The 26,703-nt window shown below is 37.8% G+C and overlaps 1 protein-coding gene and 1 long non-coding RNA gene across 2 annotated transcripts; both read left to right on the top strand.

Annotated features, from left to right (window-relative positions):
- The first annotated feature begins 4,444 nt into the window (after window positions 1-4,444).
- On the top strand, window positions 4,445-20,164 carry LOC145333997 (seipin-like). The gene is made up of 14 exons (XM_080179272.1): window positions 4,445-4,577; window positions 4,992-5,036; window positions 5,641-5,706; window positions 6,083-6,165; window positions 6,690-6,801; window positions 14,276-14,331; window positions 15,042-15,153; window positions 15,459-15,534; window positions 15,828-15,897; window positions 16,472-16,559; window positions 17,263-17,311; window positions 17,835-17,893; window positions 18,553-18,620; window positions 19,972-20,164. The coding sequence occupies exons 1-14, from the start codon at window positions 4,511-4,513 to the stop codon at window positions 20,026-20,028; spliced, it is 1,008 nt and encodes a 335-aa protein (XP_080035398.1). The 5' UTR covers window positions 4,445-4,510; the 3' UTR covers window positions 20,029-20,164.
- A 4,137-nt stretch (window positions 20,165-24,301) lies between these two features.
- On the top strand, window positions 24,302-26,213 carry LOC145333065 (uncharacterized). The gene is made up of 3 exons (XR_013884432.1): window positions 24,302-24,465; window positions 24,731-24,889; window positions 25,625-26,213. It is a non-coding gene; the product is annotated as an uncharacterized LOC145333065 (long non-coding RNA).
- The last annotated feature ends 490 nt before the right edge of the window (window positions 26,214-26,703 follow it).

Below are 26,703 nucleotides of genomic sequence, written 5' to 3'. Positions count from 1 at the left end.
TAAGGCTATTCCAGATTATTTGTAGGCCTTCTTATGCCACTTAAAACAGTGTGCGGGCATGATCTGTAAGTTCAGCCGTTTGGCAGCTAGCAGCCTTTAAAATTCATAGATTTTTGGCAATATTTGTTACCAGCAATATTTTACCATGAACTGCAGTAGATCCGAATGTCTTATTCTTAATTATATATATATAATAAAAGTTTTTTAATATAATAGGTATGTAACATAAATTTTCTGTACTCAATATATATATTAATAATCAAAATCTAAATTTATTACTAAATATTACATTCCTATAGAAATAGATATCATACTTCAGCTTAAAAACTTAATTATAATTAAAACAAAAGACTGATAGGAAATTATTTCTATACGATTTTCACATCTTTCTACTATAATTATAATTTTAAACTAAAAGCTGCATCTTTTATTTTAAAAATATTAATTTTCATCTTTTGATAAATTACAGCTACTTTTTTAGCGTTAAAACATGTAAATTTCTAAAAAAATCATTAATTTTTACAAATTATTTGTTTTGATGCGCGTTTATTTATCAGAATGCCGCGTTCTATTTTACAAGGTGTGCCGAGAAGCAGGGTTTCCGGATTAAATATTTCTGTCCAATGCTAGTTTTTAATGCTGGTAACGCTTATCATGTAAGGATGTGTTAGCTAGGAATAGTTGAATTCCTCAGCATAAAGTTAGCTTTCTAGAAAATATATACTCGAAAATTTTTAAGGTGTTTTGTCTGCTGGAGGAGTTACTTTTTCAGATTGACGATTTTTGGGGTCAATATGGGTAATCTATATTATATATTATATCTATTGTTTGATGTTTATTTAATAAATGATTAAAGGAAGCCTGCAGGAAAAATTGCTTTAACTCGAAAGACCATTAATTTGAATCCTTCAGTTTAAATAACAAAAAGTTTATAGAAGTTTTAAAATGACTTTTTTGAAAAATTACAAAAACTTTTTAAATTTTTACATTCATTTAAGAAATTTTAATATTAAATTTACTGGCGTATTTCTTACAGGCTTCCTTTAATATATTCCTCGCCGTCAGTTGAATTTGAATTGCCGAATGCGTACACCGTTTCCTCGGTGTTTCCTCACCCTTTCTCGAAATATTAACAACTAGCTAAAATAGCTTCAAACCTAAAAAATCAAAATTTGAAAAAGTTAGATTTTGAATGTATAATGTATAAATTGTTTATACATTAAAATTTTTATTTTTCTGGAAGTTGAAGTTTTTTAGCTATTAGTAAATATTGAGATAGGATGAGGAAATACCTAGTAAACTGTGTACACATTCGGCAATTTTAATTCAAATGACCTCCTCGCCGCTGTTTAATTTGATAGTACACCGTAAAGAAGACAAAAAAGAGTAGTCACATTTTTTCTTTACGGTTTAAAGTTTGAAATTAATTGTATGATGTATCTAAACTAGTTCTGTAATAAACAGATTTAAAATCAACAAGCTTAATTAGATTTTTGTGCAATTTGAATATAACTGCTACACTTCATGTCAGCGTTTCAGAGCCGTTTGATTTTGGTGCAGCTCCGGCTCCGACCCAAAATCAAGAAAAACTCGACATAGTTTTTTCCCCATTAATTTTTTTTTAATTTTGACTTTTGAAGGTTTTAAAAGTTCAATTTTTGATAAAAATGAACTTAAAAAACTTAAAAAGGACATTTGCACATGACAAAACAGAGTCAACAGAGTCAGGCTCCGCAACACTGCTTCCTGTGAATGATTAACTTTTTATTTTAAGAATTTTCTCAAAAAATATAAATAAAAAATTTACTATGAACCTATTTTTTACTGCCTCCATTTACGCATTATAAACCTTAAATTATCCCATTTCAAAACAATAAGTATTTCGATCAATACTCTAATTTTAAAAACGTTTTTTTCTCTTGAATGCTCCTTTTTGATTTTAGAAAAATTGAACACTCTTATATTTTACTCAAAGACATGTAAGTACATTTCCAGTTATCAGCTGATTTCAATTTAGTACATGGCGTACAAAAACCAGCAGGTAAAATTATACCGTAGTTGGTTGTTAGAAATCAGAAGAAGAGCATGTACAAATTAACAAGGATGACAACATCCATAAAAGCGAAGCTCTGAAACGATATGACAGACGAACATTAACTTTTGTTGAGTGTCAGAACTAAATATACAAAATATGAAAATATAAGGTTTGACAAAATTATACGTAAATTTGTTGCAAAACTTCTTAAGTACAGAATTCTGTTTAAGGACATACTGACATTTTTAATACTTGATTATAGAAATGCTTCGCTCATAATATTATACCTTATGGTAATAGGAATCAGTAATCAAAAAATCAGATCAATCGGATGATTTTATCACATAAAAAATTGTTATTAAAAAAGTAAAAAAATCAACATGTTTAAAATGGACGTACGGACATTCTGGTAACGATTATAGAGTTGCTACGCTTTCTAAATCGTACCTAACTACTAGTCTACTACAGGAATCACCATGCAAAGTTTGAAATCGATAGGACAATTCTAACATGCCTAAATTAACTAATAAAATCTAACTAACTCAGACGGACGGACGTACGGAAGGACCGACCTTAATTATAGAAAAGCTTCGCTTTTAAAAATTATGCCTAGTTTTCATAGTTTATTTATCCTGTTAAATGTTGTTGACTGTATTTAAATATCATATATTACTACTAGCGGCTACGCCCCTAGAGGCCTCTAGGGTCATTTGAGGAAGGAGGAGTTAAATTGGATAACATAATTTCTTATTTTATATTTTAAAAGAAAAAAAAATTTGGGGGGAATTTTTTTCTAGGGGAGATTTCTCTTTGGAGGGTGGTGGTAACCTCCCCAAGTAGTCATAAACCTTCCCGAGACCATATATGAGAAGCTACATTTTTAAGGAGAACCTGATCGGTTCAGCGGTAAGCGAGATCCTTCGGTATAGACAAACATCCTTTTACTTTATTATGAGGACTAAAATAATTTAAGTACCACTTATAACGTATCAAGTAACAAGATTTGAAAATAAAACCTTTGTAATAATGTAATTCATAAATGTGTAATAACCATTAGGAAGACAGTTATTTATATTTTTGATGATTTAATACATTACCACCATTTTGTCTTATCACCTAATTCTTTTAATGCATTTCGTGGATGTATTCTTTTCAACTAGAGGCCTCTAGGGGCACTTGAGGAGGGCAGAATCAAATTTGATAACTCAATTTTTAGTAGCGAAGCTACTCTATAATTCACTTTGTCCGTCCGTCCGTCCGTCCGTCCGTCCGTCAGTCAGTCCGTCAGTCCGTAACGCTATGGGGGAAATGGGATTTACTCAGCTCCTATAAAAGATAGAATTCTGAAATTTTTTGACAACCTTCCCATCATTAAAGAGCACAATTAACTATAAAACATCACTGGCGGTCGGACTGCTTTTTAGCAGGTTTTAGGCTATTTTTAGATTTTCCACATTTTCCCCATATCTTTGGTGTTTATGGTCCGATTTTCAAAATTCTTTCAGTTAAAGATATCAAAATTAAATTTTCCGTCGTTTGGAGAAAACAACATTAACGGTCAGACTGCCTTTTTGCAGGTTTTTAGCTATTTTTACATTTTCCACCATATCTTTGGTGTTCATGAACCGATTTTCAAAAATTTTTCAGTTATAGATATCAAAATCAAATTTCCCGTCGTTTGAAGAAAACAACTATGAAGGTCAGGCTGCCTTTTTGCAGGTTTTTGGCTATTTTATATTTTTTTTTTACATTTTCCTCCATATCTTTGGTGTTTCTAGTCCAATTTTCAAATTTTTTTAAGTTAAAGATGTTAAAATTAAATTTCCCGTCGTTTGAAGAAAACAACAATAATGGTCAGACTGCCTTTTTGCAGGATTTTGGCTATTTTCAAATTTTTTACATTTTTCCCCATATCTTTGGTGTTTATGATCCGATTTTCAAAATATCTGTTTTAGATATCAAAATTAAATTTCCCGTTGTTTGAAGAAAACAACCATGACGGTCATTCCCATCCACGAAATTTTGTGCTTCGCTACTTATGGATGTTGTCATCCTTGTTTATTTTAGATTTTAATAGAAAAAGTAAAAAAAAAATTCGGGGGGTTGCCCTTTTCCCTATTTTCAATTTTAGTTTTAAAAATTTTAAGAAATTTTTTTTTAATGGGGAGGGGTTAATTTTTTATTAAACAATGATGACAACATCAATAATTATTCCGTCAGAACTTGATAGGCAGAATATAAATGTATTAGTCAAACAAAATTGTGTTGCAAAACTACTTTAATACAGAACTGTTAAAAATGGATTTACGGACATTCTGGTAACGATTATAAATCCTACCTAGCTTCAATAGGAATTACCATACTAAGTTTGAAATCGACAGGATAATTCTAACATGCCAATATGTTACGGACGAACAGACCAACCTGATTATATAAAAGTTTCACTTTTTATAATATTTGATTTTAAAAGACAAAATGGGTGCTGGTAAACGGAAAGAAGTGGCTGGCAAAACTATGTCTACAGCCATTAAAGAAAGAATAGGTTAGTGTAATTGTCTTATAAGATCTCAGAAACTTCTGGAAACAAAAATGTCTGGAATGATCTGGGTTTATTTTTAAAAATCTATATTTATGTCTGTCTTAAGATCTCACAAATCGCTGGATTAATCAACTGAATGAAATATATGCTTCTGTCTTTTAAGATCTCATAAATTGTTTGAACAATCTAGGTTAATCTTAATGAAATACGGATTATGTTTGCATTTTAATAAATTTTTTGAAATTATTTAGGTTTTCATCAAAACTAGGTATTTTTTTCAATTTATGATTAAACCTAGTCTTTTACAGTCTTAATAAAGGTTTAATTGTCTGTCTGTTAATATCTTACTAGCTCTCTAATCCAACAGCTAGACAATTAAATGAAAAATTTTTATTTTTAATTTTGTTTATTTTTTAGGTCATGGGGTTGATCTGACTAAAAAAAAGGCACAAAATGTCGTAGGTATTACTTTTTATCAGGGTTGGTGGGGATATTCGGATGTTATTAGAATATTCCCAAAAGTTTTCTAATAACGTTTTCTTATACGTTGGCTTCATAACTTTAGGGACTTGAATTGAATTTTGATTGGTTGTTTCATCAAGTTGAGTGTTCAAACGTTTCAACCATTAATTGTAATCTACAGAAGGTGTAATTTTCTGCATCATCATTGGGTATTTACACTAATTTAAGGTCTAATGTCTTATCCCTTTTAACCCTGAAGTTTTGTACATTATTGGCTCTCCTCTAGTATCTTTGGGCTATATATACTAAGAAGATTGTAGATGGTAGATAAATAGCCAAAAACCAACCTTTAAAGTTTAAACTTTAAACTAAAATCCTTACTACTACTTAAATATTAATGTAGCTTTATGTACCTTTTTTGTATGAGGAAATAATAATTCGAGCATTTCGTTTTCAACCAGCCACCAGCCCCCCCCCCCCCCGCCCCCCCCCCTCCTAATACAGCAGTCAAATTTCCAAAATTATTTTTATGAACTTTTTTAATTTGTTTCCATGATGTATCCTTTAACTTTTATTTAATTTAATTCATTTATATTTTACATAGGACGCACCAAGAACAAAGCTGAGAATATTGTGATGAGAGTTATCAGAATGATTTACAGCTCTATAGGAATTTTAACTTTTTCTATCTTTTGTTCTAAAATATGAGTTTAAAAGTTGATAAGATGATTTATTCTTTTTGGGCAGAATAAATTGGTTCTAATAAATTCCTGAGGTTTGGTGATTATTTTCTAAAATTATTTTATATTTTTTCATTCATATTCCTTTGGGGGGGGGGGGGGGGGGATGCGGAGGGAAATTTTTTCTCAACAGGGGTGGGGGGTGGTCAAAAAGGTTGCCTGTCTCTAAGGAGGGAGGAAGTATATTTTACGCTAGATTAACATGCCTTGCCAAGTATATTAATTTTTTAAAGCTCCCTAGCTACGCCCTAATATTTTTAAAATTCCTTTTTGTTTTATTATAAAAGTTAATTTGCTTGTGTCCAGAGTCTTTCCTAACATTTGTACTGATTGTGGCTCTGTCAGTTTTCTTGTATGCTACATTCTACTATACATTCATGCCACTACAGGTAATAATACCATACGATTCTTGGTTTTTCTGTATGGCTTCTGGACCTGCTTCAGTTTTAATCCTGTGGAAAAGGGAGAAGTAGCTTGCGTTAGATCATGAGTAAGCTTCAGTCAAAAGCGATTATTAAGTCTAAGTTTTCTTAATATTCAAAAAACGCATAGTATAATTAAACGTATATTTAATAACACTTAGACTTAATAATCGCTTTTGACTGAAGCTTACTCACGATTTTATGCAATACAAGCACAAGCTACTTCTCCCTTTTTTCCAGAATGGCTTTGATACCGATTAATATCCTCTGAATAGAACCGGTTCTTAGCCATACTGAAAAATCATGTATGGAATCGTATTACAAAATTACAGACAATTTTCTACAAATATTAGAATAGAAATCATAAAGTTAATTAGTTTTTTTTTGTTAGTCCGGGCCTTCGAGGCTTACAAAACTTATTGATGGAAGAATATAAATAGCATTGTACACATTGGTGAGTCGTGAGGATATTTATGTTCCACTTGTTTTAGCTCCAAAAGCACCCAGTACGTCTACAGTTCGAGCCCTGCAGGAATGGTCCGGGTGTTTGCTCTTATCCTAATGCCAGCTTGTCCTTGAATAAGAAGATCATTCTATCTAAAGGTAATACAATATTTTACAATGTTTTATAAAAAAACAAGGGCATCCATTCATAGGCTGTAAAAACCCGCAGGACTTGGTTTTATCAGATATCGATGCATGCTTGTGTGGTATCCGCCTAGGTTAAATGGCAGACACCAGAGTTCAAATGACTACGGCAGTGCGAACAGACGTGGACACATATATTATAGAGAAGCTACGCTTCTCTAGCAATCACTAAATAATAAACAGAGTCTATTCAGTTGTTCCTTTATTCAGGGTCTAAGGTTTACTAAAGTTATATACAACAAACAATAAATACACAGATAGGAATAAGTAATCATAAACAGAATCAATATAATACATATACAATAGTCAGTTTGGGCAATAATGATCCCCCATCCCTGGAAAGGGTGGGGGGAATTAACAATACAGCTTAACCATAATAGGCTGTCAGAATCTATCATTAATTTTAGGTATAGGGAGGGGGGTCGGCAGACCCCTTCCCCAGGACTCGGGGGAGGGCCCTCCGCCCTTCCCCGAACCCAGGTCAGGGTTGCCATAGGCATGGCTCACGGTTGCCGAATACCACAACTCTCCCCTCGGAAGGCTGGGAGGGGGTTTCCCTGCCAGACTTCCGACAGTGGTTGAGGCCTTCGGCCCGCTCCTTAGGGCTAATTTATATACAAGCGATAACGATTCAATGGAATCCTAGTGGTGATTTTCAGGGCTGATGGGCCCCCAACATGGGATAGAAGGTAGAGGCTGGCTTTTGTTGGACACGTAGCTCAGCGCCAGCAGGTGTCAGGTTGGCGTGGGGCACAGCCGCTGCGGGGCCGGTCAGTAACGGGGCATTCTGGTTGTTGTTGGCAGCGGCTGGGGCACTGGCTACCAGGTTGACCGTCTGGGCGACAGCCTGGCCTCCCGAGGGGCCGCGGGGCTTTCCAGAGTGTGGCCCAGGCCTGCCTGGGCGGTCATTCCCACTATCGGCTGATTGCATGGATACCATTTCCTCGGCTGCTTCCCGGCCGATAGGAATGGCATCCCAGTCTACTGAAAAGTCCCGGGACTTGGCATGGGTGAGCCTGGCTCTGGCCAAGGCCTTGCGATACAAGGTTGGGTGGTACAGGAATACTTGTGACATGGCGTTCATGGCGGCCCGTACACCTCCTTGTGCGGCTGCCAGGGAAATGATGGTTAAGTCTCCCAGCAGCTTGAGGATCAACAACAGCAGACACAGTATGGCTGCGCCATCTCCCCACTCGTGAATAGCCTGTCTGAACCCAGCCCAGACATCCAGGGTTGCTTCTCCTTCCTCTGCCAGTCGGTCAATATCGTAGGACACAATCCCATGGTCTCCGGTGGCTGAACAGCTACCTTGCTGGACGCATGAGCCATATGACAGGCCGGTCAGCATGGCGGCCTTATACGCTGGGAACGCTAGCAGCTGCTGCCAGTCGTTCAGCTCAGCCTGCGAATACAAGCCTCCCGAACTGAAGTCATCCAAGGGCTCTGTCAGCAGCTGCTTGGGTGTATCCAGCGGGGGCGGCCTCTTCTTAGGTGCGGGGGTTAGCTCTATCCATCCTTCCTCAGCGTGTACAGTTAGGGGGTAGGTGGAGGAGCAGGGAATTTTGGTGGCGTGGCCGCTATACACCTTTGTCACGGCATCTACAAATCCTGTGGGCTCCACCGGCACCTTGTCCCAACATTCATTGCTCTCCCTGACAACATATTTATTGCGTTGACAGGTAAGCTGGAGCAATACATCTCCCCTCAACACAGAACGTGCTCCCCTGGACACGCACCGGATGGGCCGGGTCTAGCTGCTGGAGCTTCCAGCAATTGGCCGCTACTTCTTCTGCTGCAGTGCTTCTCATTCGAGTTTCCAGGGTAAATCCGATGTAACCTGCATGTATCTGGGCCTGCAGGGGGACATCCACGTCCCTGGCCGATACTCTGGGCAGCGCTGCCGCGGCCGGGTCGGCTGCCACGAACAATGCTGGGTGGTTGGTGGCATGGGCCTCAAAGTCGCAGTTCACTATTGAGGTGGGGGTAGTCATGTTGATGAAGAATTGGGCTTGATGGTCAACCAGAAACGCATCCATCACCAGGCTAGGCTGGAGGCTGCGGATCAGCCTCAAGGGGCAATCTCTCCCCAGGTGGTCCCACACGTAGGTGGCCTCTCCAGTGCTGCAGGACAGCTCGGAATGGGGACACTCTAGGGTCAGGTGGTCAGAATGGGACTCCACCCGTCCATTCTCGACTACATAGGTCTCTTCCTTGACCAGCAGCCGTCGCTCCTGGAGCACTAATTCATTGCGGTACAGCTGGCCCTCAAAATGGACGTCCTCCCCTTCACAACCCACCCCCTCGGGGCTGTTGACCAAGGCGCCCACCATATCGAGAGTGAAGAACAGGGGATGGTTCAGCTGAAATGTCAATGGCTGGGTCTTGCCTGACAGAGTGTAGACTCGGTTCCTGGCCAGGTCTTGGCACGTTTCTGGATCAATCTTGGTTGGCCGCATGAGGGTGGGGACCGAGGTCACCTTGAGGTGGCCCCATACTCCACAACTAAATGTCCACTGGGACACTGTGAGTTGACAGCTATATCCCGTGGTTTCCCTAATCTTGACTTGCTGCAGGACATGTATCTCATGGCCCAAGGGCAACTCCTGGTGTAGCGGCTCCTTGCTACACATCTGCTCCTTGTTGTAGGCGGTGACATGGGTGGGGTTGGCACAGTCCCACCCTACCAGGACATAGCTAGTTGTAGGCCACACAGCTGCGAGCAGTAGGCCCCACAGGACCATCCAACAGTGTGAGAATCTACCAGACAGCCATCAACCTCGCGCACGCATCTGGGGATCCTCGGCTCGGGCCACGGCTGCTTCTTGGGGCTGGACACTGCTAGGCTGCTCCTGGCTAGATATAAATTTCCATTGAGCGTTATCTTTGGGTGCCCGGGGCATTCCGATACCCTCCCCAATGACAGACTGACAGGCGACTGGTGCCTGCCTGGGTGTCGGCTCCCCTAGCCCCAAGGGGTCCCTTCCCTTGTCCATGGCATGCCCAGTGGCATGGGGCTGGAGTGCGTGTGGCACAGGCTCGCCCTGTATTACATCCCTCCCCTGCCCTAGGAACTCAGGTGCATGTGGCACAGGCAAGTCCTTATAATCCCAAATCTCAATCTCCCCAGCCTCTGGTGCGGGAGGCACAGGCAAGGCTGGAGGGTTACAATACTTTGGATACAATACATTTGTCAAATTTAACTTATCCTGGCTCAGTTGGGAATGGTGGGCAGCTGGGTTCCCTCTGCTGGCAGGGGGCGCTGGATGGTGTATGGCTGGGCTCTCCCTGCTGGCTGGTGGCGCTGGCTGATGGGTAGCTGGACCCTCCCTGCTGGCTGGTGGCGCTGGCTGACTGGGGGTGACGGATGTCACCCCTCCCTCTGGGGCTGCTGGCTCGTTCCAGGATCCAGGTATCTCGGTGGCGGCGACTGTTGTCGCCCCAGGCTCCAGGGTGGGGGCGCTGGATAGCACCCCCCAGTCATCGCAGGTGGCGGCGGCGGTTGCTGCCCCAGACATCAGCTTGGAGGTGCAGGGGCCCACCTCTCATCCTTCCCAGGTGGCGGCGCCGGATGGCGCCCCATACATCGACTCCGATGCGCTGGCTAGCGCCTCTTGCCTCTCTCGCCCAGCGGCTGCCAGGGCCTCCCCGTACACTGTCTCAGTGGCGCTGGGTAGCGCCCCTCCACTCTTGCTGGGTAGACTCGGTCTGGCAGGCCCCATCATGTTGAGGCTGAAGGGTTGAGGCCTCAGGACTTCTGGCTCTGCAATGTTGGTGGGCTGCACAAACTCCGGTCCCAAGTGGTTGAGGCTGAAGCCCAGGCCAACCCGGTTGGGTTCAGCCGCTCCTCCCAGCACGTTGATCCTAGCTGGGATGGTTCCAAACTGCGGCATTCCTTCGGCTCGGCCCGTTGCGTTGGGGGCGGCTGCTTGCTGGAGTGTTGCTGGGGGCGCGCCTATTCCATGTTGGCTACTCTGCTGGGCTTTCCTGAGGGAGCGCCCTTGTCAGCAACGCGTCTCCGGCCGGCTACCTGGTCCCAGTCAGCCTTGCACTCGGCCGCCGTATGGCCTGCGTAATGGCAATGGTCACATTTGGCAGGACGGTCATGGCGTGGCTGGGTGCGTCTCTTCTAGGCTGACCTCCATAGGCGTAGGACAGTCTCGGACTCGGTGGCCCTTCCCATGGCAGCGATAGCAGCAGCCTGGAATCTTGTCATCTTGGGCGACCTTCCCCATCTGGTGGAGACCCGGAGCCAAGGCGCCAATCTCCATTGGCTCCGATCATATTGGGGCAACTGGACGCTGGCCGATCCCGTGAGCCCGTCGGTGGCGTCCACTAGGCACACACCCTCCTTCAGCTGCTTGGTGATCATGGTCACGGTAAACATGGCTCGCCTCGTGTACTCAGGTACCGAGGCGATCTCATGACCCATCATTTCACGTTTCACATTAGCGTTACGAATGCCACGATTTAATTCGTCTATCAATAACTCAAGGTCCTCGTGGCTATAGGCCTCCCTATACAATGCACACTTTGTGGATATGTATGCTTGTATAGGTTCTGTCGAGTGCTGCCTATAATCTCTGAAGGCTTGCTTCAGGGTCTGAGATTCATAGGCTGGACGAAATAATATTTCACACTCGGCCTTGACTTGTTCATATGTCAAGGCTTGGCCTGCCTCGCCAAACAGATGAGAGGCCATCTCCGCCGCTTGCCCCGCCAGGGATAGTAAAAGGGCGTTGCGGCGATTTAGTGTGTCATGGGGGGGCACACGGTAAGCCGCCCATGACATTTCTAATCTCCGGATGTGGGAATTCCAGGATTGCTTGGGCGGTCCTCGGTACTCCGGCAGGTTACTCAGCATCAGCTTGCGGTACTCGGCTGGAGCCGGCTGGGGATCATCCTGGAGCCATCCTTGGAGCTGGTCGCCTCCTTGCGCTTGTGGCTGCTTTATCGGGTCAAAGGTTCAGCGGCGGGACACGAAGTTTTAAGTCAATACTATAAGTGGTTTACACTTGAGGCTTTCTAGCCTAGCAGCCAACACTGTTTATCACTAGGTTGGTAGATTAACTACAAAGATTTAAATTAGGTGTACCTAGAGTACTTGTCACTAACTTCTGAGTTGTAGAGTAGGCTGGTAGGTGTAGATAGTTGTTGAGGGTCTGAACTGCTGTCAGGAACTGATTTGGTTTTCCTTATCACACTATAGATAGGAGGGAGGAGCTTGCAAGTCTTTTTCTAAAAATATCTCTGTTGGATGCTATGGAGTAGCTCCGCTCCTGTGTGTGTGCGTGAAATCTCCTTTCCTTGCCACGCGCCTACGCGCCGTCAGATTTGCGCACACAGGTAAAACGCGCACCTTTCCCTCAATCTTTCTCATTGGTCCGCTTTGTCTTATTCGTCCGTTGAATTTTTTGTGCGTCCCAAGCTCTGCTGCGCGACCCGTAAATGGCGCTCTGTTCTCCCGGTCGCTATCTCCACACCGTGGGCGGACTTATTCAAGTGTGGGTAGGAGGGGGAGCGCGTGAGGGGACGGGGTAAAACCATCCGTTCCCCCCTATGGGGAGGGGGGTGCTGTAGGTTTGAAGTAACTGGGTGGTGAGGTAATTGTGCCTTTTCCTTAATCCTGAGCTTATTGTTATGTCACCTCAATTGTATTTGCTTCAATTTATGGTGGGCCCCTCCCCTTCCGTTGGGATAAGGGGTGTATTTGTTGTGCTGAAGGCTTGGGGGGTTAGATTGTTTATCAATGCATTGTTATATTACATCTAGGTTCTATTTTTGGCTTTATCACAATACACAACAAATTTGCTTACCAAGCCTGTTCTATTTTTGGCTTTATCACAATACACAACAAATTTGTTTACTAAGCCTTGCTCATAAATCTATTGTTCAGCTTTCACACTAGGGTGGTAATCCCTAAAATGTGATATAATATCTGTTTTCTAGATGGGTGGCTGCGCTGTAGCCTCTCAGGATACTTGGAGTTAACGTAGTTTTTCTTCTGCTTGGTACACTACACTCGCAGCTCGCAGCTATTTGGCTTGTTTCAGCCTGTCGGCGGCAGGGAATGTCCCGTCCTGCAGCGCCGTGTATCCGAATCCGGCTGGTGGCGGCAGGGAATGTCCCTTCCTGCAGCGCCGCTGGTTCGGATCCTGCTATCTCTTGCAGTAAATGTTGGCCTATTTTCCGCCGTTTGCACTTATTTGGCCTGTTTCAGCCCGTCCGCAGGCCTGTTTCAGCCCTTGAGCGCTCAATCCTCAGTTAGATGTCGGCGCTTCTTGCGGTTCTCCGTCAAGTTTCGCTGCTCTCTGCAGTCTCTCGTCCGATTTCGTTACTCTCCGCAGCTCGGGTTCCGCCACACTAAGTGGTCTTTCGCTAGGTTTCGCTTCCACAACTGCCGGATACAGAGTTAGACCTTGCTATCCAGGGTGGGTAATTCAGGTTGCTTGTGTCAGTTTTGCCAGTTTCACTGCTGGGAGTACCTTAGCCTCAGCTGCGCGTCTGCTCTACACTTGTGGTTTGCCGTAATCTCACACAGCTGTCACCAAAAGTTGTGGTATCCGCCTAGGTTAAATGGCAGACACCAGAGTTCAAATGACTACGGCAGTGTGAACAGACGTGGACATATATATTATAGAGAAGCTACGCTTCTCTAGCAATCACTAAATAATAAACAGAGTCTATTCAGTTGTTCCTTTATTCAGGGTCTAAGGTTTACTAAAGTTATATACAACAAACAATAAATACACAGATAGGAATAAGTAATCATAAACAGAATCAATATAATACATATACAATAGTCAGTTTGGGCAATAATGATCCCCCATCCCTGGAAAGGGTGGGGGGAATTAACAATACAGCTTAACCATAATAGGCTGTCAGAATCTATCATTAATTTTAGGTATAGGGAGGAGGGTCGGCAGACCCCTTCCCCAGGACTCGGGGGAGGGCCCTCGGCTCTTCCCCGAACCCAGGTCAGGGTTGCCATAGGCATGGCTCACGGTTGCCGAATACCACACTTGCAGTGATCAAATCTTTCTAGAGAATTTTTATCTAGGAACAAAAGGAGTTATTTTAGTTGTCACAATTTGGCTTAGGGTGGATAACATTTTTGTAATCCAAGAATTTTTATCTTAATATCTCTCGTAAATTGAGTGGAGGGTGGGGCCGGGGGGGGGGGGGTGAGTTAAAACAGGTAATTTTGTCAAAAAATTTGGTTGGGAGTAGAGGTTTGTGTGGGAGATGGTTATTCCTCCTCCATCTCCCCCCCCCCCCCTCCAAAAAAAATCCAAGAAATATTTGGGGTTGGGGGTAAACAATAATTATCCCTTTACCACTCCCTACTTGGACGTATGAAAATAGATAAGATTGAATTAATGTTTATTTCTTAAATACTACATTAACATAATATTGTGATTTCTTTTAAAAGGTCAACCCTACTCTATTTCACTTGGTCTTGAGGTACCTGAATCTACCAAAAACCAGGTGAGGTTTTTAAGGTTAACTCTAAAAAATTGTTTGAAATGGCTAGTTTCACGAATGGCATTAATTTTGTTAACCAAATATTTAATTTTCTACCCTTCCCCTTACTTTAATTTTCAATTCAAGTTTGTAAAAAAAATGTTTGTTTTCTTAAGCGATTTTTCTCTGGATGGTGTTGGTACCCTCCCCCACTATAGTTAAAATCCTTACCGAGGCCGCCTTTGTGAAGATACAGTGTAAAGGAGAACCATAATGGTTCAGCAGTTAGAAAAATCCTTCGGTTCAGACAGACAAACGAAAGATCGTGTTACTTTTATATAAGGATAAAGATTGCTTGCCATTTAAATAAATACTAAATAATTTTTAATATCTGTCTTTGAAAATACTCCTACTTTAATAGCTACTAGCGGCTTCGCCCTTAGCCTCTTAAGGCTTTGCCCCAAGAGGTGATAAAAAATTTTGGCGAAATACGTAAAAGGACCAAGGAAATCTTCTACAAAAAAAATGGGGGGGGGGGATTTTTTGTTTTTTGGGGAGTTGGGGGTGTCCCACCCCCCAAGAAAATAGCCTAAAACCACCACAGGACCAGTAGGTATATTCCCTGAAGAGTAGAATCCGATCGGTTCAGTGGTTACCGAGATCTTAAGGGACAGACAGACGGACAGACAGACAGACATCGTTCTACTTTGTATTATAGATTATGTTCAACCTAGGATCTGGGAATGTTTATGGCATGTATGGACATTAACCTGGAGGATGGTAGTCAGGTCTCCAGCTGCCAGTATGGTCTTCTGGAGTTCAAGTCACAGTTCTTGAGCTATTTAGGTAAGCAGGGCTAGTTAGCTAAGGGTGGTGGGGGGGGGGGGGGGGGGTAATGTAGCCATCTCATAATCAGTAAGCTAATTGAACTTAGAATCCGAATTTTGTTATGAAACTCGACATGAGTAATCCTTGGTAGGTCTATTTTCCCTAAATATTGGAAAAGTAACTGCTAACGACTCAGTCTTTAGAATTAGGTTGATATATTTTAAAGACCAAAAACCACTTTAAATTGTAAACAAAAATAATCACGCAACCTTGCGTTTTATTTTACTTTATTTCTTTGAATATATTTTTTATATTTATTTCAGAAACGTTTGTGTTAGCCCCATTATTTGTGAGTGGAACCAGTAAACAAAAACAACAAGTGCTTATCAATTTCTTTTCGTAAGTTAAAATGATTTTACACATTTCTTCAAATTCATAGTTATACTTTTTCCAACAATAAAGAAATAAATGGTTTCTCGTTTTTAGATGTCCCTTACAACCTATCCAAAAAGTTTTGTTAAGTTTTGAATTTTCTTTACAATACATAAGTAAAAAATGTGAGTCTATCCCCCCCCCCCCTAAAAAATTTCCAAAAATGCGGGAGTAGAGTACAACCTTTACCATCTCAATTTCCAAAGGCCCCTATGGGTGTAGCGGCTAGCCGCTAGTAATTCATGAAACATTGTTTTTAGAGGTTATTTTGATGATCCACAAAACTCTGCAACAAATGCCCATATCCAGATTCAATCCAAGTATCTTCAGGTAGAAAATAATCTTGCCTTTTTTACAGGGATCTAAAGGAATAAGACAATGGCCAATACATTGATGTACGTCCCCAATGGTGATACACAAAATTACCAATTCTGTATATTACAATTAGTGGTTGAATATTTTTAACACTCAACTAAATGAACCAACCAATAAAAATTTACTTAAATCCCCAAAGTTGTTAAGCCAACGAATAAGAAAACGTTGGGGTCTTGCGTAATAAACAGCCCAATGTCCCACTCTCTCTTTGGTACTTAAGTAGCTGAGGATGGAGGCAAGAATTGGCCAGTATGGCTTCTTAACCGATTATTATCCGCTGGATGAGAGCCGGTTGTCAGCAATACTGAAAAATCATGTATAACGTCATAGTTTAGACGATTTTCTATAAATATAGAATCAAAAATCCTGAAATAAATACCACTTTTGTTAGCCAGGGACTATTCAAACATGACTAAATTAACAATAAATGAAATCATATGCGTTGCGTACGGCCTGACAAACGAACAGAACTTTATTAGAGAAAATCTTCGCTTTAAAAAAACGAGAAACCTTAAACATTAATTTTTAGGTGTACTCCTCCGAGGTTCTAATATTCGCTGAGTTCACTGGACTACGCAGAATTCTCATTGATCATCCTTGGCTCTCATCCTGTGCAGGTATTACAAATTTTAGTAAATCAAACTATTGCCGTAATGCCAGGCGCGTGATATTTAATAGGGGTTATTATCAGGGAGGGAATGGTACACAAGTCCCCAAAGTTTTATGATAATGTTTCTAATTCGTTGGTTTAACAACTTTGGAGACTTTAATTCAATTTTAATTGGTTGGTTCACTAAGTTGAGTGTCTAAACGTCTCAACCACTAATTGTAATCTGCATAAGGGGTAATTTTGTGTAACATTGGGGAAACACGTCAATTTATCGGCCATTGTCTTATCCCTTCAGATCACTTGGGTACTATGGTCATGTAAAGACTGATTTAATATCTTAAAGATAAGATAAGTTATAGATTTAAAATTAAGTCATATCCGGGAATTGAAGGGAAATTGGACTAAAAATTTACTGGTTCCCTAAATTTTATAAGCAAGTTCTCTCATTCTTTGGCTCAATCTTTCTTGAGTTTAAAAAATTGACAGCGTCGTTTCTCCTAAAGGGGGTATTTTGTTATAATAATGGGGGATTTACATCAATTTATCGTTGAGATTTATTAATTCGCATTACATTTCCATTAAATGATGCATCTAATTACAATGATATGATAATTCAGCTTGAATATAAAGACTTGAACGAACCATCTTGGAATTAAGATTTTAGTTTGATAATTTACTTTTTATGGTGTTTCTATATATATTTATATCAGGTGTTTTCGGTAACTTCATCCTGTTAAGCGCCATTATTTTGTCCTCCAGGTATGATTAATAGTTCTAAGCACCACAGCTACTCTACAAAAGGATATTTTTATAAGTCTGTCCGAAGATCACTAAGCAATTGAATTGTAGGGCAGAATCATAGGACTAGGATTATGTCATATAATGGAATTGATAGATTTCTTGTAACTTTCTGGTTCAGGGTTTTTGTACACTAAGTTTAATAAACCCTTTTTTTCATTTCATGGCTTAAAACTTTTAATTACTTAATATTTAATCCTGATTAGCTGGTTCAATGTTTCAATTACAAATCTAGTCCTCAAATAATTTGAATGTTTACATGAAGTAATTTTGTTTATTATCATTAGGAATTTTTCTTTTTTGGTTTGGTTTGGAAGTCCTAAAATTAGTTTTAGCTGTTTTTAAAATAAATTGCTGAATTTCTAAGATAGTAGAAAGAAATGGAAAAGAATGGAAAGAAATGATTTTTGCATCATTCTAAAAGTTATTTTCCGTCAGAAAGTTTTATATTAACCGATCTTGCGTGTTATTTTCTTGTGTTTAGATTTGGTTCAACAGAATTTCCATCTGATGAAGTAGATGATATTGATGCACAAAATTCAGGTATAAAAATGTCTTCCCTATAGCTAAACTAGCGGCTAAGCCGCTAGAGGCTCCTAGGTGTACCTGAGAGGTAGAGGGAGGGATGATTAGACCAGACGACCCTTCACTTTAAAGGGGGGGAGGCGAATGTGCCACTTTTTTAAACCAAAAGTAAAACGCGCATGATCTCAGCCCATTAAAGAGTTACAGCTATAAAATTCGGCACAGCAGTTGTTTTTGTGGAGAACAATATGGAACTGTGAAGAAACGGCGGTGGAACCGCCGCTCCCGCCGAAACTCGCAGTTTCATGCCGAATTTTTTTTGCCTTTTCTCGCCATAATAGACAATTTGTAATCATATGAGAAACTGTCTAATTTGGCGGAAAAAAAGCAAAAAAAAATTGGCGGAAAACGGCGGTTCCGCCGCCGTTTCTTCAGTTTCATGTTGTTCTTCACAAAAGCTGCTGTGCCGAATTTTATAGCTGTAACTCTTTTATGGACTGAGAGCATGCGCGTTTTACTTTTGGTTTCAAGAATTGGCACATCCGCCTCCCCCCTTTTAATAAAAAAAGATTTAAAAACTAAACAAAATGATTGGGGTGATATTTTTATCCTCCCTCCATAAATGAATTACTATCCTTTACAGAAAATAATATCCTTGTTTTTTTTCTGTTACATAGGTTTACAGGGAAGAATAATTGAGGATACCGACCTTAGCAGTGATGAAGACGACATTCTAAAATCTGAGGTAATAAGTTTTTTTTTAATACTTACAAGTTACATTCTTTAATTCGCTGTCTTGGCAACTCTGGGGACATTTATTATATCTTGATTGGTAACTTTTTCTTTGTCAGAAGCCATAAATCTCATAAATTGCTTGTCAGACTTTTATTTCCTTTAAGTTAAGGTCTGTCATGGAAGGTTGTTTTAAGCAATTTTTACGATCTACCCCGCTTTGCCCCTAGAGGCTAGGGGTGAAGCAACTAGTCAAGATAAATTGAAATGATCTACTTAATAGGCTGGGACGCGGGAATAAGCGAAACCAACAAGCGAAATAAATCTAAAATAATATTTGGGGGTAAATGGAGAGGTCGTGAATTTTACGATGTGTTGCCCCCTAACGACAGCTGAAAAACATGTATAGGTTTCTTGATTTCTTTCCGAATTAATTTCATTGTTAGTATAAGCTGGCTTGGACGTCTCTTTACTTAAAATTGTAATTTTTAGTATGATTTTTCGCAAACAACTGTCTGTAATTATATTTTTATGAGTTGAAAAGCTTTTCTAAAATTTACTTTGCCTGTCCGCAGTTTGTCCGTCCGTAACGCTGTGAGGGGAAATGTAATGTGAGTAATGTTCGTCGGGCAGTCAGTCATGTTACAAATATAAATATTAAAAGATATAAAATGCTATAAAGGTTTCGTTATTTTTATGCTTCCCTCCTTATGAATGTGATCATACTTGGATCACAAATTTTAATATTTTACAAGGATAAAGGGATGGAACAATAAATCTAAAATTCGTTTCCTTGGCTGTCCTACACTTTTTTATAACCTTTTTGTTAATATTTTATTTGATTAATTAGATAATTGTATGCACGAACAAGCAAGTGATTCTAAGTACCTTCCAGCAGTGATTCTAAATACTTTTTTGGTGAATATACTATGGTTTTGTTAAATATCGTTATATCATTTTAATAATAAAAGTTTCACCTTTGTTTTATTTGAAAAAAACTTTAAAATGTTAGGCATTTTTTTACTATATATCATCAAATGTTCAACCTGCTGTGACACAAAAGTAAACTTTGTAACTCAATTTGATAATATTTCATAAAAAAATGCTGAACATTTCAAAGTTTTATACATTTAAAACCATGTTAAAACTTATTTTTAAAAATTGATACCTATCAACGATATTAAACATTACCCTAGTGTACATATTCACATAAAAAACATTTAGAATCCCTGCTTGAAAGTGCTTAGAATCACTTGCACTCGTATGTGCATTGTGCATACTCTTCTTTGCAGTATCCATTTTCATTCAATTTTTTTTTGAAAATCTCTTTTTACGACCCATCCCTAAATCCCTGATTATTTTAGGTGAGTGAAACACGGACCCCCAACCGACCTCCCTCCGCTACCTGTGAAGAATCCTAAAAATATGAGAATCCACACTGTGTAACACACAGTGGCGTGCACATAAATTTTTCAGTTTGGTGTCAACCAACTAGGGGGTGTAAAAGGGGATGCCATGCCTTGCAAATTTCAAATTTAAGGTGTTGACACTCCCCTACACTAAGAGATATAAGTTTTCCGGAATTGTAATGTAGGGAGTAGATTTGAAATCTGCATCAAATTTTAAGGATTTTTTATAAAATTCGTTTTTTGTATAATTCTTTATCTAAAAGCGGAAATACAAATTAAGTTAATTAATTTTGGTATCTGTGATTGGTGGATTTAAAAAATCTGCGCTCTGATTGGATGTCGTACATCATTTAACCAATTAGAGCGCAGGTAGTTTAAAATCCACCTATCCTATTGGTCAAAATTAATTAACTTAAAATATATTTTCGCTTTTAGATAAAGAATTTTACAAAAAACGAATTTTATAAAAAATCCTTAAAATTTGATGCAGATTTCAAATCTACTCCCTACATTAAAATTCCGGAAAACTTATATCTGTTACCCTACACCCCTTATAACCTTACGCCACTGGTTATACTCAATTTCTGTTATCTTCAACTTTTTCTATATTTTAGCACAGAGTAAGATTAGTTTCATTTTTTGTAAATATTCATAAAATCACTTATCTTATCAAGATCTATAGCTTTTAAACTGTTATTTAATATTTTATATTTTGATATAGATTTTATCCTTTATTTTATTTATGTAAATAAACTATATTAATAATACAAATTTAGTTAATTGATATTTGGGTAGTGCTAGGATAAGTATGATCATATCAAGTGCTTGCATTTTTGCACTTAAATAACATTTTTTTTTTAACAAACACCTAACAGACAACATGAATTAATTGTCAAGGAAGTGGATTAGTTATGTCTTGCATCGTATTATAAACAGCTTTCTGCGGATATAAAATGTACAATTATAAGCAGTGTTGCGGAGCCGGGAGCCGTGGAGCCGCCATATTTTGCCGGAGCTAGAGCCGTAATTTTCGTAAAAAAACGGCTCCGGCTCTGGATTAGATAAAGAGATTTTTTATAAATTATAATTTGGTAACTCTGTTTTGTCATGTGCAAATGCTTTTTAAGTTTTCCAAGTTCATTTTTTTTCCAAAATTGAACTTTTAAAATCTTCAAAAGACAAAAATAGACGTGGGGAAAATAATATGCCGAGTTTTTCTTGATTTTAGGTCGGAGCCGGAATATAATCCGGAGCCGCACCAAAATCAAACGGCTTTATAACGCTGATTATAAGATTATAACCATTTTTCTTAGCCTAGAGATACCAAGAAAACTAGATATAATACGATGCTAGACGGAACAATTATGTCCACCACCAGGACGCCTACCCCCCCCCCCCCCAAATAAAAAAAGCTTGGACGTCATTGCCTGTATAATATAAGGATTACTCCTCCCCCCAAACATTTTAAATCTTCAATTCCCCCTGACCCCAAAATGAAAAAGCTTGGACGTTCTTGTCCACCACCATCCTATATAATTAGTATACTCCAAAGTAAAAAGCTTTATTTGACTGGTAAATACAGGCATTAAGTTGTGCAATTTTAAAATATTCATTTCATAAATTCATAGTGTTCTATAAAGCTTAATTTCTCATTAGTATATTCTAAATTTACCTATGTTTTTGGAAGTTTTTAATTATTCAATTGTTAATTTTGATTATCTTTATTGCTGTCCTTTTCATCCTTGTTTTTTAGTCTATTTGTCACCTCCTTACAAAATAAATATTTATGTGCAATAGAAATCTTCTATGGGATTTGGATGATAGAAATATGATATGTTTTTGATTTTAAATACTTTGTATCATGTCGGTTTCTTTAAATTTATATAATATTATTGTATTTCAACCTTTTTTACTTTTTTTTATCAGTTACACAGTGTGTCAAAACATTTATTCCGATGAATTACTATTTTTAAACTTAAGTTTGAAATCCGAGAAAATTGGTATTTATAAAGGAAACTAGATACTTTTTGCTCTATCTTGTGAGATATTATGAATTCGAAATTAATAAGGATTGATATAATAGGAGTTAAAATTCTTAGTTTTCCTAAAGAGGACTATCCACGAACCAGAGCACATGATTCTAAGTACCTTCCAGCATTGACCTTAAGTATTTTCTTTCAGAATATAATAGGTCACCATATATTATTAATATATTGACGAGAAAATTTATGTTTCACCATGTTTTTTTAGGTATTTTAATTGATTTGAAAAATTTTATGAAGCTAATTCTTTGAATAAAATGGATATTTGATGTTACATATGCGAATACTCGTGTTATATAGATTGTAAATTAATCGATATTAGCATTAAATTAAACATACATATGTGATATAGTAAATGTGCTTTGGAATTTTTTTAATTTTTATCATTTGACAATATGGACAATTAAAGACACCCCAAACTCAACAAAACGTTTGATATAATTTTAACAAAAAATGGTGGACATTTTTTTACTTTTCTTCAACTTGAAGTGGTGAAACATAAATTTTCTCGTCAATATATTTATAATATATGGTGACCTATTATATTCTGAAAGAAAATACTCAGGATCAATGCTGGAAGGTACTTAGAATCACGTGCTCTTGTTCGTGGATAGTCCTTTTTCAAGTACTTTTTGCCTTTTTTTAAAAAAAAAAGCTCGACTCTACTGCAGTTCACGGTAAAATATTGCTGGTAACGAATATTGCCAAAAATCTATGAATCTTAAAGGCTGCTAGCTGCCAAATGGATGAACGTACAGTTGATACCTGCACACCATTTTAAGCGGTATAAGAAGGCCTACAAATAATCTGAAATAGCCAAGATACAATGATGCACAGAGAAAGCTTTACTGAAGAAAAAACGTGTTAAATAGGCCCTTTTCGCGCATTTCTCTGCACTGCGAGATAATTGTGCATTATTAATCTATGGCTATTCCAGATTATTTGTAGGCCTTCTTATGCCGCTCAAAACAGTGTGCAGGCATGATCTGTACGTTCAGCCGTTTGGCAGCTAGCAGCTATTAAAATTCATAGATTTTTGGCAATATTCGTTACCAGCAATATTTTACCGTAAACTGCAGTAGATCCAAAAACTCTTTTCATGATATCTTTTTCGTTTTTGAAGCTGGCGGCTTTAAAGGGGACTATGCACGAACGAGATCAAGTGATGTTAAGCACCTTCCAGCAGTGACTCTAAATATCTTTTAGTGAATTTACTAGGAGAATATATAATAAGTTCAGTACATTAGCCCCTAGAAGGAAAGTTCCAAAATTCAATTTTCAAAGTTTTACAGGTAGATCTAATAATAAAAGAGAGTTTACAAAAAGAATTATATAACAGAACTATAAAAGCAAGCCCAAACGGCCAGGCCAAAATTTGATACTGAATTTCCATTTCCTGGAAGTGTACAAACTCCCACCCCCCCCCCCCCCCGTATACCAATTGGAAAAAAAAGTTACACCATGGTTTTCTAAAGTACACTTTAAGTTACCATCCCTTTTAAGTAGCGAAGCTACTCTATAATTCAAAATGTCCGTCTGTCAATCTGTCAAAGGGAGAAACGTGATTTTCTTGGCTCCTGTAAAAGATAGAGAGCTGAAATTTTCAGGAATTATTGAAGTTAACATTCTTAATATTTTCATAAAGTTTCATTAAGATTCGTCAATTGGTTGGGGTGCTAGATCGATTCCTATATTTTTAAGTTTTCATGATTTTCTCAACTCCTATTCAAGATAGACGTCTGGAATTTTCAGGGATTGAATACTTTCACATTTGGCATCCTTTTATCAAGTTTTATCTAGATTTGTCTATTGGTTGGGGTGCTAGTTTCCTAGAGATTCCTAGATTTTTAAGTTTTCATGATTTACTTTATCTCTATTCGAGATAGAAGGCTGATATTTTTAGGAATTAAAATAGTTAACAAATTACATATCCCCACAAATGTTAATTAAGTTTTGCTTATTGGTTGAGCTGCTGGATTTTTGATGAAAGAAATGTGATATGTTTAATAATGTTTTTGTCGGTTTCTTTAATCTTATTTAAATATTATTATATTGTCATTACCCCTTAAAAGTTGGACCCCTTTCTGCATCTTAATGAATTAATTGCTTGCAAATATTTCTTAAGAATTCTGATTCCTAAAATGAATACATGTCTTTCAAGTTTGAAGAAGTTTGACCTTACTTTATAAACACCCTGTAAAATAAACTTTTGTCGATGAATATAAAATCCCCTGACTATCCTCCAGTTCTTAATATTTTGTTTATCTTTACATAGAACACTTAATTGAAATTGAGAAATTCATGTAATATGAGAAGCATTTAATTAATAAATATATATATTTTTTTAGAAGCATGTTCTATCTAAAATGTATAATCCCCATGGTACTTGTAATTGTTTTCTGCTCAGGTTTGGTTTAAATTGATTCTTTTTATAATAAACTAATGAAAGAAAGTTTTTAAAATTCAATTTATCCTAATATTGCCTCAGCATAGACAGAAAGCAGAAATAAGTTAATATTTTTTAATCAGCTGAATATTTTAACGTATGATTTATAAAACCTAATTAGAATTATTTGTTATATTTTTAAAATCATTGATTTTCTTCTTTCAACCTAATTATTTGGAGTTTATTTATATTAAACTTTTAATTTGACCTTAATGCCATTGTTCAGAAAGTAATGGATTTGATGGTAATTATTTGCTGTATGAAGTTCCACAAACATCAAATCCAAAATATTCTCATTGTTGTAAAAAGACACCTGCTACTGCATCATGTGTTCAAGTTGGAGTAAATGAAGATATCCTGAATAAGATTTCTTTCAAAAATGATGGTAAAACTTTTGATATATTTTATTTGCATAAACCTAGTTGTTGGAAACCTTGGTTTGGGCAAGTTAGACAAAGCATGCTTGAATCAAATAAATTAATATACTTCTTAATAGAAAGAGTAGTTCAATTTACCTAGAAGTAAAAAGCTGTGTACCAACATTTCTTTTTGGTTGGTGTGTACACATCTTTAAATTTAACACAAACTACATATATTCTTGAGTTAAACCAGTTTAGTCAGTGCCTTCATCTGATGTGCCCTAACCCTGCAAGGTTACCCTAATTCCAATGCAACCAAACCTAACTTTTATTTAACACTGGTTTTGCTCATTAAAGAACAACATCTATATAAATCTTTAGGTCTGTAGGTCATCCAATACTGCTCCACAAAACGATGCATTATTTTATGGGAATTATATTTATTTTAAATTGAGAGGATGTGACTTAACCTTAGCTGGATCTTTAAATCATTTTAGTGGTGAGTCAGATCGGGGTGAGCCGAATTTCAGCCAATCACAGCGCGGCATTTTATAAAATGCTGTGCTCTCATTGGTGGAAAGTTGGCTCACCCCGATCTGGCTCACCACTAAAATGATTTAAAGATCCAGCTCTTGGCTTTTCTTTTGGCTGTTTTAGAATAATGTATTGGTTGATATACACACTTTTCAGGACAACCCCCTTAATTTTCCATTAATTTGGATAACCATCCTACACCCCTTTCTACACACTTTTGCTTTTAGGTTTGAGTGTGAGAAAAATGAGACTTTGGAAGAATGACATATTTGAGTTTGATTTGGATTTGATTGGAAATGATGGTGTAACATATCAAACTGATTACTACTTCAAAGCTAAAAAACAATCTTGGTCCGCTCATGTTATGACATTCAAACTGATAACTACAAGAAACCAAGGGCTACTGTATGGAACAATATTCTACCCATATTTTCAGATAGATGTTATTAGTAAATGTGAGGGTGTTCATTTTTATACACAAGTGGAAATATCAAAACTAGTTGGTCATGAATTGGAATAGTTTTACATAAAAAATAATAGTTTATTATTGAATTAAAAATATACAAAAATAACTTTTTTTTTTCTTCTGAATAATACTATTTTAAAATAGATATGTTATACTTAATTACAATATTATTGAAACATAAATTGGCAATTTTTTTGTTATGAAATAAATCCTTGCCAGTTAGGAATTTGTTTTAACTGTATTTGACATGTAAATTATTGTTAGAAACATTAAAATAAACCAATTTTTTTTCATATTTCGTTCATTTCTTTCAAAAAGCTGCAAAATAAAGAATATCACTTTTTCATTCCAAGGAAGTTTTTTTTTATACTATTCCAGGGAAAATAATTTAATTTGAAGTGATGTAAGCACCATCTAGTAGTTATTTTTAGTTAATATACTTAATCTCTGTTAAATATGAATGATAAAATTAAGGTGTACACTGAAAAATACAAAAAGAGTTTTATAAAGTATTATATTCATGATTATAAATCTTCACATGCTCAAAGACTTAAACACGAAAGGAAACTTTTATGGCAAATTCCCAAAAACTCTAGGCCAGGGCGATGTAATAATTGAGTAACTTCCACGAGAATTGCGTAACAGCTGTTCGAGAAGCTTACCAATCTAAATTTGGCCAAAGGATTCTCACTTCCAGTCTCCATGTGCATCTGAGTCCTAACATAGAATCAGGGCTACAACAACAACAAGAATATTTTTGAGGTTTGAATACACTCTGAACTCAACAAAACACTTGAAATTTAATTTATTTTTATTTAATAACAAATGGACTTTTTTTTC

Source organism: Acartia tonsa, chromosome 12, assembly GCF_053477335.1.
Source record: "Acartia tonsa isolate MP-2025a chromosome 12, ASM5347733v1, whole genome shotgun sequence".
Lineage (NCBI taxonomy): Eukaryota > Metazoa > Arthropoda > Copepoda > Calanoida > Acartiidae > Acartia > Acartia tonsa.
This window is presented reverse-complemented; position numbering and strand designations above follow the sequence as displayed.

Coding starts and splice junctions, on each gene's coding strand:
- LOC145333997 (XM_080179272.1), top strand. CDS start 4,511: ATGGGTGCTGGTAAACGGAAAGAAGTGGCTGGCAAAACTATGTCTACA. Junction 5,037..5,640: donor AAAGGCACAAAATGTCGTAG/GTATTACTTTTT, acceptor TATTTTACATAG/GACGCACCAAGAACAAAGCT. Junction 18,621..19,971: donor ACGACATTCTAAAATCTGAG/GTAATAAGTTTT, acceptor TGATTATTTTAG/GTGAGTGAAACACGGACCCC.